This window comes from Oryctolagus cuniculus, chromosome 5 (assembly GCF_051225735.1).
Source record: "Oryctolagus cuniculus isolate XC-2025 breed Fujian yellow rabbit chromosome 5, ASM5122573v1, whole genome shotgun sequence".
NCBI lineage: Eukaryota > Metazoa > Chordata > Mammalia > Lagomorpha > Leporidae > Oryctolagus > Oryctolagus cuniculus.
This window is the reverse complement of record NC_142871.1, coordinates 164,550,839-164,569,642: the sequence shown is the minus strand read 5'-3', so window position 1 is coordinate 164,569,642 and position 18,804 is coordinate 164,550,839. Positions and strand designations below refer to the sequence as shown.

At 49.6% G+C, this 18,804-nt stretch overlaps 1 protein-coding gene across 1 annotated transcript in view; it reads right to left on the bottom strand.

Moving 5' to 3' along the window:
- Positions 1 to 419: 419 nt before the first annotated feature.
- F13A1 (coagulation factor XIII A chain) overlaps positions 420 to 18,804 on the bottom strand; it is a 178,110-nt gene continuing 159,725 nt past the window's right edge. The window contains exons 14-15 of the mRNA XM_051855142.3: positions 10,574 to 10,710; positions 420 to 2,169 (exon numbers count right to left, since the gene is read on the bottom strand). Of these exons, the coding sequence (XP_051711102.1) occupies positions 2,016 to 2,169; positions 10,574 to 10,710 (291 nt within the window). The 3' untranslated portion in view covers positions 420 to 2,015. The remainder of the gene's footprint in view (positions 2,170 to 10,573; positions 10,711 to 18,804) is intronic.

Genomic DNA, 18,804 nt, shown 5'->3' with positions numbered 1-18,804 from the left:
AGCTACACCTGATGAGTGATGACCCCCGTATCTGCCACGCCTTTCCTGTCTCTGAGGCTGTTGCGGGCATTCCTTATGACTGGTTTCATCCTAACAGTGAACCACCAGAATGGTTCATGACATTGGCAATGAGAAAATATCTATATTTTCAGTGGTTGCAATGCTTATCTTTTTTCAGTTTTTGGAAGCTAGTTTTTGGATTAAATATGTTAAATTCCTGTTTCAGAGAATGTGGTTAATAAAAATCTAGAGAGGCGGCGAGGGAAACTAACTGGGCCCCTGATACCTAATGGAGCCGTTTTCTCTGAAGGACAAGTGCTTTCCTCCCTCTGGGGGTGGGGACTGCTTGCCCCAGAGAGAGGGAGGCCTCCTCAGCTGTTGTGGTGTGTTGGATTGAAAATTAAAGCCGTCCACGTCTATGCAGATGCAAATATAATCAGATTAACTTTATTTGAAGCGTCTATTACATTCTTGTTAACAACAATATGCAAAGTTAAGCCAGTTTAACACTTCAGCAAAATGCACTTAATTTGGAATTTGGGCAGTGGAAGGCTTGGCAAACGCTGGGAGATTGCTTAGTGGCGTTGGGTATGATGCGCACACGGGGTTGGGGGAGCAGCTCACCCTCATGGTGAGCGAGAAAACTCAGGAGAGGTCTCCGAGGCTTAGAAGAGAAGTTATTTAGACCTGGGCGTGGCATTCTGGCTGCTCCCGCGGTCCCCCTCCCCCGCTTCCTTCCTATTGTGTATTTTTTTTTTTTTTTTTTTTTTTTTTTGCTGAGAATCACAGTCTACTGACCTAAATCACACCCCAGGCATATCAATGCAGATCCTGACCATACATCAGCCTTGCAAATACACGTCCCGGGAGCCTTGTCTGGGGAAAGCGTGTTGCCTAAGAGCCTTGTCTGGGGAAAGCGTGTTGCCTAGTACAAATGATCTGGGTGTTCCCCAGGGTTGGGTCAGAACTTGCCCTGGCTGTTTGCAAGGCTGAGTCCACGTGGCCTTCAGTGAGCTCAGTGTTTCGCGGAGGTCTCATGTGGAGACACGGGACAACCAGTGGCTGCCCTCCTTCCCCACATCCGGGCACTGTTTCCAACCCAGTGGAATAATTCTATTGTAAAAGGGACCTGGGCCTGCGCCATTCTGTGAAAGTTAGCATTGCAGGGACAGAGGTGAAGCACAATCACTAATTAAGGAGCGTGATTCCTCGTTCCTCCAGTCCCAAACCAGCCTCATTACTTTCTAATTCTGCACCCCAGAAAGAGTTAAAGTTAGGGCTATCGGTGCCTGCTGATCAGGTTAGTGTGATGCCTCTTATAAAATGCATCATAAACTACATTATTTAATAGATCTGAGGATTGCACCTGCTTTTTGATCTCCTCTTAGGTGATTAAGTTTTCCACAAATGCAATTTGTTAATATGGGGCCCATCTTCTCACAAGGTAAATCTGTGCGATTTGGCAGGCAGTCACTTGGCAGCAGGTGCAAGATGAAAGACCTTCCTGTGGCTTTGCCACGAAGAGAAATGATGCTGTGCTCGATGCCTGGGAAAAATATTCTGACATAGAGGGTGGCACCTCATTCCACGAAAGTGGAACAGAATTCTAAGCCCAAATCATGTGCTCGCCTCCATTTCAGGGAAATATGCTATCCCCCAAAGACTGGTAAATCAGAAGTCTTGTTTTACAGGAGGCGAGGGAAGCCCTCCGACACTTGGCGCTGCAGCCATTTGTGATGATAAATCATGGCTTTTATGAGCTATGGGAGCTTAATTAGAGCTTAATTAGAGATAACGCTCAGAATCCTTTGGCGATGGAATGAGTTGAAGCTACCACCCACACGGATAGCCTGGGTTGGGGAAGGTGTGTCTATAATCCGTGTCATTTCTACCCTGGGGCCTCTCTAGTCTTCACACCTAAGTTAAAGCACGGGTTGACTATTTCTGCATTAGAATTTTCTTAGCCAAGACTACACGAGGCCAAGTGCTGGTGGCTGTCTCAGCCTCCGGTGCCTTTACATAGAAGGTCGTCTTCGAATCTCCAAGTTCAGCTCGCCGTACACGTGTCGCAGGGAGTCACTGGTCATGCTGGCGATCAACTTCCGAGGGCCGGGGACCCACGGCCGACACACTTCTTCCCACTGCACGGTGGAGTTGGGCCGGATTTCACTGAAAGCATGGGAAAGAGAGGAGAGGTTGGCAGACCCAGCTTCCCACCTCCGCCAGAAGCGACGAGAACCTTATCTTTATCTCAGTTGATGGTGGTGGGAGAATGGGAGGAGCTTGTTGGCTGATTCAGCCAATCACAGCCCCTTTGTGAGGTTCTGCAGAACCTGTCGCTAAAAGTCCCACGGGGCTGTGCGTCCTGCCACTTGCATGCACCCGAAGGCCTCCTACTTGATAAGAGCAGCCAGGCTGAGTCCCCCCAGCCATGTCAATCAAATTCTAATTTGTTCTCCAACCTTCCACGGGAGTCTTGTCTATGTGCCTGGCCTTCTGCTGTGGCTCATTTTTTCTTGCGACTCTTTAATCTCTTCTGGAACTGGAGTTCTATCCTAACTCTCCCATTGTCTTCGCTGAGGTCCTGACACTCCAGTTAGCTCCCCCTTGGGATAGAGAATGTCCCCAGGCCCAGTGGCCGGAACAAGACCCTACCTGCTGCCATCCGACGATCTTCACGCTCTGTAATTTGAAATCAGGTTGTAACCACCAAATTGGGTCCCTCCACCCACGCACCTTTCTGCTACTTGACTGCTGATTTCCTCTTCTATCTTGATAATGGGGTAGCTTTTCCTGTTCCTGGTGCTCTCTTTGTCCTCCTCAGCCCTGCTCTGAGGTTTTCCTGAGCCTCCTGGACAAGCCCACTCTGTTGGAGAATGAGCTCACTCTGGGCTAATCAGAGTCAAGGAGATCTAGGCTTCTCTGGAGTATTTTCCATATAAACCTGGGAGGTGATTACATAGAGGTTGGCTCTGTGTGAAGTTCTTTGCTTTAGATACTATCAGACACATTTTGTAGTTCAGACAAATGGAAAGTTAAGCAAGGGAAGTCACGTCTCTAAGACGGTCTAGTGGGTAAACGGCCAGGGATGAGATCCAAGTCCTCACGACACGCTCTCTCCGTGCCAGCACACACCACTGCACACCAGGTCCCCAGGGGGATGGTGGGTCTTGGAGGCCAATGGCATCCCACACTCCATTTTGCCATCAGATGCCTTCTCTGCCCACACTGTTTACATTTTCGTAGATTTCCTTTCCTAAGCAAGACAGCTACCCTTCCTTCAGTGGGAAGGGATTCCTGTGCGTGTTCACAGAGGCTTCCTGGTCTCTGCTCTTGACCCTGACAGAGGGCGTGTGCTGGGCCTTACAAAGCCTGGGCCAGCCCTGCCCAAGCACAGCTGACGTCAGATGAGTTGAGACAAACTTGCTTGTCCTGAAGGGAGGAAAAGGGAACTGCCTGTTTTGTTGGGGACACCGAGGATCGATGAGGATTTTAGAAATCAGTTACTACTATCTCATTTTAGAGAGGACTAAACTGATGCCCTAAAGGAGCCCCCAAACCCTGAATCGCTGAGCTGGATGGCCCAGATAATGGGAGAATTGGAATTGGAGCCAGCCACATATTCTTTCTAGAATTCTGCTAGTAGAATAGACTGTATACTGTCTGGAATTCTGGGAAAACCTGAGCACCAGGAGGCTGGATGAGGAAAGGTGAAACCGCCTGTCACATCCCAAGGAGTTGGGTGCTTCTGCCTCCAGAAGCCCGGCACAGTCTGCTCTTCGGGCTGCGCACCCTGCAGACCTTGCTCCCCCGGGGCTCGGCTGGATGCGCGCCCCGCCGTTTCTCAGTGCCACTGTATGTCACCGAAACAGGGGCATATGAATTTGAATTCCAACAGATTCAGACACCCAAAGTCTCTGTGACTACTTTGCAGGTTGGGATGCTTAAAAGTTATAAAAATAGAGACCGGCGCTGTGGCGTAGCTGGTAAAGCTGCCACCTGTGACACCAGCATCCCATATGAGTGCTGGCTCCTGTCCTGGTTGCTCCACTTCTGATTTGGCTTCCTGCTAATGGCCCGGGAAAGGCGGTGCTTTGAAGATGGTCCAAGTGCTTGGGCCCCTGCACCTAAGCGGGAGACCCAGATGAAGCTCCTGGCTCCTGGCTCTGGCTTGGGCCAGTGCTGGCCATTATGGCCATCTGGGGAGTGAACCAGCAAATGGAAGATCTTTGTCCGTCTTTCCCTCTCTCTCTCTGTAACTCTGACTTTCAAAACAAATAAATAAATCTTTTTAAAAAAATTATGAAAATGGAGATGTTGCTATGTGTGCAGCGAACAACACCAAGTTAAAAAGTTACTTATACTATGTTCATAGCGTGTTTCCACACGAACCTTGTTGCCTGTGGGGCTTATTTAGTAGTCATGTCTGCTTGTCAGATGGAGCTTTGGAAAGAAAAAAATTGGACGTAATGCAACTATTTTTAAAAAAATGAGCCATTGTTAAGGAACGTGCAATGACTGGTGTCTGTAGAATGAAATGATGCCTAGTAGAGTTACAAGTTCTACGGACTCTGGAGCCAGGACATTGGGCTCTCAAAGCCTGACACTCCACTTGTTGGTTTCGTCATCTTAGACAGTTCACGGTTCTTCCATCAGCCTCAGTTCTCTCCTCTACAAAATGGAGACCATACGGTGCCTGCCCCATAGAGCTGTTGTGACAGTTAAATGAAACGTGTTAAGCAAACAACCTAGACCGGAGTTCTACATGGCATGAACATTCAGAAAATACAAGGGTACTTCAAAAAGTTCATGGACAGACGTCATTAAACGATAAGCCTATTTTAGCGCAAAATGATTTTGAAACCCATGCATGTATTTTCATAAAATGCATTTTCCAGGAACTTGGTGAAGACATGTCATATCAGCTATTGCCAATGCAGCTTCTTATCTGATTGTTTTATGCAATGACAGAGGAGAGGTTTAGCTGCTCCCAAGTCTTCAACCCTCACGAGATGGATTGTGTGATGAAATTTTGCCATGTTGGCGTACTTATTATGGTGATATTTGGGTAGGGTCGACCCTTGAAATGTATTCAGCTTTAGAGTAGCAAGTGGAGGGGACATCACCCATGCGGCAGACTTAGCCAGAAATAATAGATGGGCCAATCTGCTCGCTCAGGCCTCAAAGCAAGGTTTACGACATCAGTGAGCAGGCTGGGTGCTGGGCCCAGCTCTTCTCCCACCGTGGTGTGTGGGCATGGAGGAGGAAGCAGGTGAGAGTGGCTGAGTTAAACGGAATATTTGCCTGAGCATCCAAGCGCCCAGCCTTCTCCATTCTCCTGGGATGGGGCGAAGATTGAGCAGGAAAAGGAACTCAGAGAGCAAAGAACTGTGCTGTGTTCCTAACCCACCCAGCAAGGAAGGCTTTTTTTTTTTTATCTCCTAGACATTAAGTCGTTTCTTCCAGATTGTACAGCTGCTAAGAGGCCCGGGCAGAGAAGAGTCCCATGACACAGGAACTCGTGGGGCTTGGGCTGTGGGAAGGACTGGGTTCAGAAAAGGAGGATGGAGCACCAAGAACGGAGGCGCGGTGGCACCTGATAGCAGGACGAGTTGTGCAGAGGGACTTGGCGATTAGTTGCATAGTCCTTCAAGAGAGACATGCACTTGGGTTAAGACACCTCCTGCGAGACGCCCCAGGGAACCTGGGAGGTCAGTAGAACTAGGGTGGGTGGGGAGAGGCCCCCTTGGAAGGCGAACTGTCAAGGAAAGTCAAGAGGCGCTCATGGGCTGCAGCAACACAGCCCCTGTTTGCCTCGGAGTGCTTGGGCCCAGAGCATCGGTTTTGACAGAGCTAATGGGAAGGGAGAAGTAGGGGCCACATGCAGCATTTGGCCTACTCTGTGTACAGTTCTGTGTTTCTCCACACACAAAGTGACTTGTGGTTGGTTGTGGATACACACCCTCTGGTATAAAAATGGAGAAAACGCTAAATCTCAGCAATCTACACCCTAAAAAGGAAATTCTTTTCTTTCTCCTATCTGTGGACGGCGAATCTGGGGTTGTCCCTATGGCCTCGGGTGTTCTTTGGGACAGCTCCAGCCCTTGGCTTTGACACTGATAATCTACACTGTCTCAAATTCTTTGCTATTTGCTAATGCTTTTTAAAAAATTTATTCTTTGAAGATGTAGCTGTGTAAACTATTTTATTCAGTTGGATTAAAGCCAAATTATGTGGCAAATGCCCACATCCATAACCTATATATGTGAGCATTTCTTCAAACTTATTAAATTTATTCTATAACTCAAGACTTGAAAAATATGAACTTCACTGTTGCTGTCTCACCTATAAAAGGTAGACATTATAAAATATTTAGTAAGGTGAGGAGAAGCTAGGGTGAGTTAGAATTGTGGCAAGAATTGGTAAAAGCCAAGAAGTATTCGAAACATGCTATTGTTGGGGCGGGCATTGGGTGCAGTGGTTAAGATACTGCTTGTAGCAGAGAGCCTGAGTTTGAGTCCTGGCTCTGCTTCTGATTCCAGCTTCCTGCTAATGCACACCTGGGAAGCAGCAGGCAACGGCTCAGGTAATTGGGTGCCTGCCACCCATGTGAGAGACTTGATTTGAGTTCCTAGCTCCTGGCTTCTGCCTGGCTTAGCCCTAAGTGTTGTGGGCATTTGAGGAGTGAGCCAGCAGATGGAAGATCTCTTTCTGACTCTCTCATTCTCTCTCTCTCTCTCTCTCTCTCTCTCTCTCCCTGATTTTCAACTAAAATGAAAATGAAGAAATTTTAAGAAAGGAATGTGCCGTCATGATTGCTACACCATCACTTTTGTGGTTCTTGTTTGCATGAACATTCTGCACACTGATTTTAAAAAGTTGCTCCTGCCTGTGTAGAAAGACAGTTCTCCGTTGTTAATGTACAGTGCTCGACTCCACAAGAACCCAAGCCCAAGATGTTGATTGCTTAACACCTGTGCTATTTTTACCCAGAGCCGTTCATTCTCTCTCTGCGGTTTCCCCAAGTGGTCAATTAGCAGCACTTTCTGAAGCAGTTGTCCTACTTGGGGACCCGACAGGCCCAGCTGCTGGGCACATCTCAAACTCGAACTCGATCTTGAACTGTACCCCATCATTCCCTCTTCCTCATAACATAATCTACATCAGGACGCCTGTGTGGGAAAATACTCCTCCATGAAGATACCCAGACAGAAAGAGAGAAAGAAAATCATTCGCCCAGTGTGGGAAGTGGAGTAATCCTATTTGCTGGGGCCAGATGTGGTGAAAAATGACTCTTAGGAACGTGCTGAGTTGTCAGGATAGCCCTGCCATTTATCATCTCGGATGCACTCAGGCAAATGGGATTACCATCCCACTGTGCAGAAACGGCACGTGGCCTGTGCTCTGTGGTCTGGCCCCCAGCTTCTGTCCTCCTTGAGCAGCTTCAAGTTTGAATTTCAATCACAAAGTTGGAGAATTTTTTTTTCTTGAAATAACTCACAGACCTTGATCATTTTTTTTTAAAGAGAAGATGAATCTGGAAGGTGAATTACTTGGTGCTCTGCCGGTATCAAGTGCAGAAACTTAAAAGCTGAGAGTCTGTGGAAGCAGACCCCGCGAGCAGCGGAGAGAGGCAGGAGGCAGCGGGGGCGTAGCGGGGGCTCACCCTGCGGGAGGCCTGAGACACAGAGCTGCCGGCTCTGTTCCCCGCTCCAACTCCCTGCTCACCAGCTCCTGCCTCCTAGGGCCGCTGCTTTGGGGTCCAGAGCCCCTGCCTTCCCGTCATTACCTCTGCCAGGGGTGTGGGTGGCCAGGTGGGAGTGGTGAGTCCCTGACTATTTACGTCTGAATCCTAGGAAGAAAGGCAGTTGGAGCCAGCATTTTGGGCCTATGCGTGTGCACTTTCTAGGAGTCTAAGTTGTTTCACAAATAGGACACTCCTGGATCAGAACTCAGCAGCAGAGGGGCCGGTGGGTGCTTCCAACGATCTGAGCAGATGGCGGTGGGCACCGGCTGTGAAGGTTGTGCCGGAGTCAGGAGGCAGACGGGAAAGCAGCGCTCAGTCCAGAGCTTGCCCATCTGCCCCTATTATACCCTAATGTCCAGTGTAATGGCATTTGGGGGGGGGGTCTCTGTGATGGGGCTGGGGTCCTTAGAGCCAGCTCTTCCTCTCTGTCTGCTCTGAGGACATGTGAGGAAGGCCATCTGCAAGCCAGGCAGGCAGCCCTCGCTGGGAGCTCAATTGGCCAGCACCTTAATCTTGAACTTTCTAGGCTGTGGGACTGTGGGAAGTAAATGTCTGCCCAGTCCATGAAGTTTCTCTTACAGCATCCCTAACAGACTCTTGTCTGGCCACCCATCTCCCGTAGACTGTGTACCGGTGGTGACAGCTGGCAGTACCTCCAGCCAGTGTGTGCGTAGGACACCTGCCCTGTGTCCGTGCAGGGACTGGGAGTGCCATTCCTTATCCCTGACTCACCCCCACTCTGCCACACTCCAACTTGAGACGTTAACAATAAGCAAATCATTGTGAGGCTGAACCTACTTTAAGGCCTGTGCCTCCCAGTGGTGAGACATTGCACTGGCCCTGGCCAGGGTGGGGTTCCCCAGACAGCCAAGTGCAGAGGGAGAAGGTGGTTCAGGCAACCTCAGATGAAGCGAGTGGTGTGAGTGTTTGAGAAAGAGAAACGGGATACAGTGGGGGTACCTACCGGAAGCCTGTTTTGACTTTGCCTGAGCTATCTGTGTGTCTGATTCGAGTGGGAAGGTGTGACAGCAGGTAAGCCAGGCTGCTGCTTCTGACTTGGGCAGGGCTGTCGCTGCTACCCTCTCCTCCTAGCTGGTGTTGATGTCTAACTCAATTCTTTCTGCCCTGCAGTTTCCCTGTTAGCACAGGAAAGTTGTTATGGTTTGTGCTTGCATTGAAAAGGAAGCATTCAAATTATATTCTCTATTGTTTATTGTGTCTACAATAACACATCTCTTACTAAGATGCTGAAACCACAACTGGTATAATTTCAAAGAAACTCAGACGGCTCTGTGCAGGTGACGGGGTGCCCTAGGAATGAGTGAGGCCTTGAACTTGTCCTGCATATTCCAGAGGATTCTGGGATACTGCCCAACATACCTGGTCACGAGGCGTTCTCCCAAGTCCTCCACCTCTCTTTCTATGCCTTACAAGGTCACCCTACAGGAAATGTGTTAGATTGATGCTGACAGGGTTTTATTTGTAGTAGAAATGAAAGTAGTAAACCTTAAAGATTGGGATGCATCCTGGGTGTCAGTTTAAGAGGTGCACTGGCAAACTGGAGTGTGAAAAGGAGAGAGAGAGCGGAAGCCACATTTCAAGCGAGAGAGCAGAAGTCAGGGCAGACGCTTGGCCCAAGACTGTAGGAGAGTGAGACAGCTGTTTGCAACCATCTGCAAGCCATCACCTGGTAGAGAGATGGGCCTATTTTACATCAGCCTAGATGACAGAATTAAACTCACTAGTGGGATCAAGATGGCAAAAGCTCCTGACCATGGCATGGGCTCTCTTGCTGGGGACACTCTTTGCCAGTGGAAGGGGTGGAAACTGAGACCTGCAGAGCATAGCATGACTGCTGGGTTGGAAGGGGTTGAGGTTCATGCATGTTGATACAGAGCCTATAACCTCTGGTTTCTGAATGGTACTAGACCTTGGTCTCTGAGTGGTACTAGACCTTGGTCTCTGAGTGGTACTGGATCTTGGTCTCTGAGTGGTACTGGACCTTGGTCTCTGAATGATACTAGACCTTGGTCTCTGAGTGGTACTGGACCTTGATCTCTGAGTGGTACTAGACCTTGGTCTCTGAGTGGTACTAGACCTTGGTCTCTGAATGATACTAGACCTTGGTCTCTGAGTGGTACTAGACCTTGGTCTCTGAGTGGTACTGGATCTTGGTCTCTGAGTGGCACTAGACCTTGGTCTCTGAGTGGTGCTGGACCTTGGTCTCTGAGTGGTACTAGACCTTGGTCTCTGAGTGGTACTAGACCTTGGAATCCAGAGGCTGAGTAGTTTTCTCCTGAAAGCAGCAGGCTCTTTACAGGGATTGGGGTGGTCAAACCCATGAGGTGAGTTTGGAAAGACAGGACCCAGGAAACAGGACCTCTTTCATCATAACCCAGCACATAGTAGGTCTTCAGCGACTGTTGGTGGAAGGGACAGACGAGAGGTATTCCAGTAAAATGCTGGAACGCTGGGCTTCTGGGTTCTGGAATTAGCCACCCGAGTCTCTCAGCCTGAATACTGGCTCTGCTCTTGTAGCCTGTATAAGCTGGGGGCAGACCAGTTGACCTGTGGACTCTTCAAATTCTTCAACTGCACAAGGAGGTAATCACGTTGCCTACATTGTTTGGGTGGCCTTAAGGATTAAATGATGGAAGTGCTGGTCAAACCAACCTAATGTTTAACTCCAAACTCAGCAGGGATGGTCAACAAGGAGTGGAAAGAGACCTCCACTGGGTTCGAGTGTGCATTTGGAAAAGATTGCGAGAGAAAGCCTCCCTGTGGTCCTACACGATCTTCCACCCACATCCCCTACCCCGAGCTTACCGGAACAACTTCCTCTTTGGCCGTATCACCCCAGGGCCATCCAGGTGGATCCAGACGTTTTGCAGAGTTTCTTGTAAAGGATTGGTGAACTCGACTGTGACAACCATGTCAGAACCGACTTCGGGAGTGCCACGCACCTGAGAAACCGTCCAAGAGCAAAGCAACACGTCAGCACCACAGCAAACCCCCTTCTGCTCTGCTGGTGTCTCGGCATCTTCACTTGAGCTAAGGCTTTGCAGGGTGGTTTATCTAAGCAGTGGGACCAGTGTGTGGAGGAGAGCTTACTGCTTTGACTGGGGGATACCTATTGAGAAAAATATGGAAAATCACTCATTAGAGTCACACTCTCTTCCTCATTATAAAAGTCAACCTAATTAGAGGTCAGGTTAATAGCCAGGGCCACTGGCCGCCCTGTGTTAGCAGGAGGTAGAAGAGCATGTGCTGTAGCAATAGGACTGCTTGGTGAGAGTGGCCCAGAGAATTCTGCTTCCGGACAGGGCTCAATTTCTAACCAGAACAGAAGGGATTCTGGAGTTCAAGAGGTCGAGAACGCGCCAGGGGGCTGGTGCGTTCTTACTTGTAGACACGTTAGGAAGAAAGATGTCTAATATCTAAGGGGGGAGTGTTTGCTGTCGAACTCGGAAAAGAGGGATCAGGGTGCTAAGATAAAGGCGGGAGGTTTTCCACCTGCAGCATCAACACGTGCATCTAGGAGCGGCTAAGTCTAGGGACAGAGAAGGCTGTTTGGTGGTGAGTCCCCGATAAAACTGTCAGAGTATCAGGTCGGATTTGCCAAAGTATCCCCATGGCCAGAGTTCAATGCCAGTGTTAACACGCACTAGCAGAAGAGCCTTGAGTGAGCTACTCAGACTTCTGCCAGTGCACTGGGCTGACACGCACACGAGGAAGCAGTGCTCCTGGTCATGGTCATCGTGCAGCTGCTCTCATCATCTCTCACGCTCTATCTTCTATGTGCCATGAGACGTCTGAACACAACACAACGTGCAGGAACCCGGCCAGGAGGCCATAGGAGTTGTGCACGTGTTTAGAAGCTATGCATGTGGCATGGTGGATCTGTGTAAGACCTGCGCCACCTGGGAACAAGGTAATAATAACCTGCTTCTATCCTCACAGAACAGGAGTGCAATCAGGCGAGGCACGTGCAGCCCACACGTTGCAAGGCACGTGGCAGAGACTCAATACCTACATCTCAGGCCCTCTGGGTAGTTTTATTTTCATATTTTACCCTACTTTTCATTCTTAATACCTACCCGGTGCCCAATAAATATTTGTTAAATTAGGTTGACTGCTTAAAGATAAAATTTACTGGTTGTTTCTGTTTTCTATATAGCATTCCAGCCATTATTTTGCTATGTTTCTTTCTTAAAAAGATTTATTTCATTTGGAATACAGAGTTACAGGCAGAGACAGCAAGAGGCAGAGAGAGATCTTCTAGCAGCTGGTTGATTTCCCAAATGGCTACAATGGTTGGGGCTGGGCCAGGACAAAAGCAGGAGCCTGGGAATCCATCCAGGTCTCCCATGTGGGTCACAGGGGCCCAAGCACTTGGGCCATCTTCTGCTGCCTTCCTAGGTGCATTAGCAGGGAGCTGGTCAGAAACAAAGCAGCTGGGACTGAACTGGCTCTCACAGGGATGCAGGCGTTGCAGGCAGTAATGTTGGAGAAAACATGTGGAATGAGCTTTTCTTATGAATGGGGACAAGAGGAGACACACTGCCCGGAAAATAGGATCCTCACTTATGGACTCCACAGCTAAGGATGCACTCCCGTGACTTTACCTTCCAGCATGAAATCCATCCATGCAAGGGGTCCTCAAACATTCATGCAACATGCATATTATCAAATAACTGTGCATGGATGTCAATGCTTTTTTGCCACCAAAATAAACTTGCATGCTAATCCTGTTTTCCCCAAGCCTTTTGAAATAGCCTCACAGACGCTGGAAGTGCAATCAGAATGCTTTACCCAGGGCTCTTGGTTTGATTCTCCTTCGTTTCCAATACAGTTTTCCTCCACTAAAAACATCCCAGGCATGGGCATTTGGTGTAGTGGACAGGACGCCACCTGAAACGCTTCATCCCGTATTGGAGTGCCTGCGTTTGAGGGCTCTGCCTCCAATTCCAGCTCAAGTATTTGGGTCCCTTCCACCCACATGGGAGACCTGGATTGGGTTCTGGGCTCCTGGTTGTGGCCTAGTCCAACCCTGATTGTGTGCAGGCACTTGGGTAATAAGCCAGCAGATGGTAGACCTCTCTGTCTTTTCTGCCTCTCTCTCTTTCAAATTAATTAATGAAAAACTTTTTAAATATCCCAAGTAGGTTTGGATTTTTATAAATACAACAGAAAGATAATATTTACAAAAGCTCTCTGAGTGGGAGAAGGTGTGGCTGCTACAGAGACACTACTGGCCAGTGTTTGCTGTGACCACTGCCTCCCCTGTGTAATGCTACTGCAAAGACAGTCCCTTAAGCAATAAATCTGACACTCTTCCTCTGCACAGAGACACACAGCGACAAACACAAAGTACGTCTACCATGGGCACCGTTTTCAGGGGATTCACTATAGACCATGCAGTCCATCCCCAGGCCTCTAGGAGCCCCAGAACTCTGGATCGAGAACACTTTCCATACAGGTAGGCTGGCTCTGCAGGCAGGTGACAACACTGTGGAAAGCCAAGTACAGCCCTCCAGGTGGCTGACGACAGGGACAGAGAACGGTCAGTGTCTGAAAGGGTCTGGGGGTTCATAGCTAGGCTGCAGATGAGCATACGGTCATGCGCCATGCCCAGTGAGCTTGTTCCAGAGGTTGTGTCTGCGACCAGCTGCTGGCACGGGTCCTTGCAGTCCAGAGTTGGGGGATGGCTGGGAAAGGAGGGGAGATGAGCATGGGCCCGATCCGGCTGGGTGTTTCTCTTGTGTAACAAGGACTCAGGGTCCTTTTTCTTTTATTTTTTATTATTTTTTAAATTTATTTGACAGAGTGAGACAGTGAGAGAGAGAGAGAGACAGAGAGAAAGGTCTTCCTTCCATTGGTTCACCCCCAAAATGGCTGCTACAACCGGGGCTACACCGATCCGAAGCCAGGAACCATGTGCTTCCTCTTGGTCTCCCATGCGGGTGCAGGGCCCAAGCACTTGGGCCATCCTCCACTGCCCTCCAGGGCCACAGCAGAGAGCTGGATTGGAAGAGGAGTAACTGGGACTAGAACCCAGCGCCCATATGGGATGCTGGTGCCGCAGGCGGAGGATTAATGAAGTGAGCCACGGCGCCGGCCCCCTGGGTCCTTTTTCTAACACCTGGAATTTAAACTTCCAGGCTCTGACCACTGAGATGAAAATGAACCTTAGACAGTGAAACCCCTGTGAAAGGAGCTCAGCATTCCACATCTTCCTTTCTGGCTTGGGAAACCTAGGTGGCGGCGTTCCTCCAACCCTTCCTTTGAGACGGTGGATCCTACACCTGCTAGTTTCCTGTTTGATTTGTTGATTTAAGTGACGGGTGGTGCCCATGAAATGCTGCGAATGATGGAGATTTGGGGAGAAAGTGTATGTTTGCAAGGAACTCTTTTGGGAATCCATATGGCTACCTTTTCTTTCGTGTTATAAACATGATTCCAAGTCAGCCCAGTTGTATTTCTGATTGCCTTGCTCTCATGAAATCCTAAATAAAGGGAGACCCAGAGAAGGGCAGATCAAGATGAATCATTTACGTGCGTGCACGTGCGGGAGGCACATCTGAGACTCGGCCCTCAGACAGCACAAAGCACTGTCCTACTCGGTGCCGTGAACACCTCCTGCCCAGGTTCCACGGCCCTGATCCATTCGCTTCTCAATATTGGATTTAACACACCTGTTTATCACAATTGGCCTGCAGTATCGTATAAACACCAGTCGCCAGGATTGACACACTGGATTCTTGCCTTTTATGCTATTTCATGATGATGAGCCGCTACTTTGATTCTCTGGTAAACAAGGAAGTTAGTCACACACACACACACACACACACACACACACACTGACACACGTAAACGTGTTGGGAGAAATCACTTCTTAGGAAATCACCAGGTAGCTTTCACAGAGTTGAGGCTTTGCAAAGATGTGTAACTAGTCGCAACAGAAATTGAGATGGGGAAGCTTGAAACGAGTAGGAATGCGCTGGCGTGGCAATCTGATGCATGGGACGTGTTGGATTCGCCCAAGACTCCTCCTGTCCGGTGCTTTCAATCGCCCGTTCCGCATCTCTCGGGAAACGGTTTTGCCTGTGGTCACTGCTGGTGACCGGCTCCCAGCCCCAGCTTCATCACTGTCTCCAGCGAGCCCCAGGCCAGCGTTTACAGAATCGTGCCACAGGTTTTACCTTGGTGGGGCAGCATCCTAAGACTGCGCTACCACGGCAGCCTCTGGTCACATGGGCTATTTAAAGTTTAATGAAGTAAAATTACACGGAATTAAAAAAAAATGCAGTTGCTTCTTGCCATCGGCCACCTTTCCCGTGCTCCACAGCGACATGTGACTGACAGCGACTGTATTAGCGCGGCTTTAGAATGACCCCATGCATCAGGCAGTGTGTGAAGCGGGTGACATGCATGAACCCACTTGATCCTCACAGGTAGGTAGTATGGGTCTCATTTTCTAGGTGAGAAAACCGAAGTTAGTAACTTGCTCAAGTTCACGGAGTTAGTAAGTCAGGCAGGTGCAGCTTAAGACTCAATGCTGGGTACTTTATAAAGAGGTGTATTATTTGGCTCCTGATTCTAGTGGCTGCAGAGTCCCTACAGCTTGGCTATGGGGCCTAGAACAGGTCCTCTGGCTGCATTACAACAGGGCAGAGAAGTAGAAGGGCAACGGGCTGCCTGTGGAAGCACCAAGCTTTCATTTATAAAAACCTGCTCTCACCCCTTGGGAATCAACTCACCCCATGAGACCAGCATCAACATCTTCTCAAAGGCAGAGGCCCCTACAGCCAGTCACCCTCCACCAGGCCCCACCTCCCACAGGTGCAACACCAGCAGGCTGGGGGCCCAGTGTGCTGCAGCCCCATCCCAGGGCTGTGAACGTGAGACTTGGAAGACAAAGTACGGGCAGAGCCAGCTCAGATATAAATCTGGGTCTCTCTGACTCTTAAAACATTCATCTTGAAGCACCACATACACTGATCTCTGACCACAGAGAGGTAAAAATAGTAACTTTTAAAAAACTGGAATAGCACCTTTATTTTCTGAAATCCACTGAAGGATCATTTACAGAGCCACCTTTTCATGTTGCCACTAAGCCATCCGTTGAGGACAATGGTTGTAAGTTGACCTTGGACTAAATTAGAAAACATCTCTACCATCTACCTCTTTCTTCTTGCCTTTCCGGGAAAAGCATTCGAATCCCAGAGTAAGATGTGACAGTGTGGCCTTGGAGCCCTGACACGTGTCTCTTGATGGGAACAGGATTTTCTATTTAGAGTAAAGATAGAGATACCATTAAAATATATATATATATGTGTGTGTGTGTGTATATGTATTATATATATATTATATATATATATACAATATATATATATATAAATAACCAGGATCCCAACATGGGTAGATCAGGTTGTTTGTTCTGGCTGTTTTTCTTGGAAACGCATAGAGAACACTGGGTTCCTACCCCAGGTACTGGTGATTTCCGGTTTTCCCTCCCAGTGCTCATTGATCTGCAGCTGTCCTGGGGGGAGGGAGGGAACACACATCTTGGAGCAGCGGGGCTCACTCGCAGGTGGGGCCTGACTGAGGCCACCCACCGTTCCCTTCTGTGCGTGACCCTCCGTGAACAGCAGCCGCTGTGGGGTGGTATCTGCAAAGCTGTGGCTGCGGGTGCCCCCTCTGGTGTTTCCCAGGGGGAGCAGGATTCACGCGCTCAGAGGCCCTCCCAGCTGGGTGCGGTTTCTCTGCAGATGCCATAGGACACTGTGAGAGACCCCAGTCCCTGGGGTTCAGGCAGTGATGTTCTTGCGGTGAGGCTGCAGGGAAGAGAACTGGACCCAGCGGCTGCTGCTGTGTGTCCTTGGGTGAGCTGCTTGAGCTCTCTGGGTCTTGGTTTATTTGGGGAGTCTTGGGATGAGTCAAGGCAACAGTGTGTGTCGGCACTTCTGAAACACACCGGCATTTGTTAGATCTCGGGTTTAGAGGGAGGAGATATGGCCAGGGAGTCATGAGACACTCCTCACCCATAAGTGCCCTGATGGGAGTGCTGTGGATTCGGATTCCCGGGGCACTGGAGAGGAGACTCCCCAGGGGGCAAAGTAGACCCCCAGTTCTCGACTGTATGCCAGCAGGGGTGACCGGGAGAGAGGCACCGTGAGCACAGGGAGGTTGGAGAGAGGACGAGCTCGCTCGGGAATGCCGAGGGTTGGGGTAACGAACACTCAGTCTGCTTCCATTCTCTTCTTGATGAGAAGCTTCAGCTCTTTAGGCTCCCACTGAACAAAATGCAATCACGGCGCAGTCTCAGAGCCTCAAGTACTCTGGGGCACTCATTACCTCTGTTTCCCTCAATGTTGTCTTTTACTTTTAAAAATTTTATTTACTTATTAGAGAGAGAGAGAGAGAGGAGGGATCTCCCATCTGCTAGTTCACTTCCTAAATGCCCACAATGGCTTGGTATGCAAAGCCAGAAACCAGGAGCTCAATCCAGGTCTCCCTCGTGGGCGGCAGGAACCCAACTGCGTCAGCCATCGCTACTGCCTCCCAGGGTCTGCATTGGCAGGAAGCTGCAGCCAGGAGCAGGAGCCTAACCATCATCTTACCTGCTAGGCTAAATGACTGCCCCTCCCCCAGCTTACTTAAGGGTGCATGGATGCAGGAGGAACTGGGGCCCAGCACCCAGCACAGCAATTCACCCTGTTCTGCCCCCACTTGAATTAAAAGTGGGTCTTTGGGAACAGGAGCAGAGTGGAGATGAGGAGGAGCCCACAGGAAGATCTATGGGTGTCTCAGGCTTCAGACAGAACAAAGCAGCAGGACCACTGTTAAGAAAACCAAGCCGTGTCTGGAATCGGAAAAGATCTGGCCATGGGGCTGAACCTTGGTCCTCGAGCACAGGTGGGAGAGGGAGCCTCTTTCTCCAGGAGGCTGCACCTGCCTGCCAGGGGCGGGATTAGGCTGTGGGGCCTGCAGAGTTGTGAGGGTGAGTGGACTGGGATGGATTTGGTCTTCCCACCCCACCCCCCCACTTCCCTCTCACCCTGGATGGACACAGTCTGCACATGTGTGAGTGTTGGTGTGGCAGGGGCTGCCCGGAGGAAGGTCCCTGCGCCCTCTCCAGGGATCCACAGTGACCGTGAGGTGTGATCTGCATTGTCCGCTCAGGGTGTACAGCACCGCGGGGCAGTTCCAGCCTTGCAGACATTCTGCTGTGGCGTTGGAAGCCTCTGCCCAGGCCCTGTGTACTGACCCTCCAGAAGAGGCACCCCTGGTCTGTGCCGGAGGATCCAGGCTCAACCTGAACAGCCGGGCTCCTAGAGCTGTCGGCCACTGTGGACAGGAAGGGGCAGCTGTCGGGCCCATTCCAAAGACCCGGTCAGTAGGAAGGTTCTCGAAGTCAGTGATTCTCTGATCATTTTCTTAAGCTCTTGGCATTTGCTACAACTTATTCACAGAGGGTCAACAAGGTGCGAATGTATCGAATAAACAAATGGATAAACGAGTGAGTGGCTCACCAAAGAGATGAATAAAACTGGTAACTTCTCTCACTCAATAGATAGAATGAGTGAGGAGCGAAAGGGTGTTGATAAAACTTGGTAATGGTCAGTTGTTCTCACTTTAAATATTTAACTTTTTTTTTTTAATTTGGGGGCAACTCTTTGTTCATGGTTATAATTTTTAAAATCATGTACAAAGAAAGGGGTTATATTTTCTCCTAGAAAGACTGATCCCAGCTTCTACGAGAAAATTAGTTCTGCCGGTATTTGGTGACCACCTGTGGGACTTGGTCTCTCGTACTAAAGAGGTGTTGGTTCCTGAGCTGAATTGGAAGGCGGATACCCAGGAGGGTCATCCAAAGCACACGGCAATGCTCTCGTGTCCTGCAGCCTTACCCCAGTGCCTTCCAGACCCGCTGCCCTGCCTCATTGTGCTCAGAGAAGGACACAGCACCCAACACCTACCAACCAGGCTGAAGAGAGTCCATGCCGCAAGCTGGGGGTCACCTTCTCTCAAGGCCAGTGGGCCACACCTGCCCT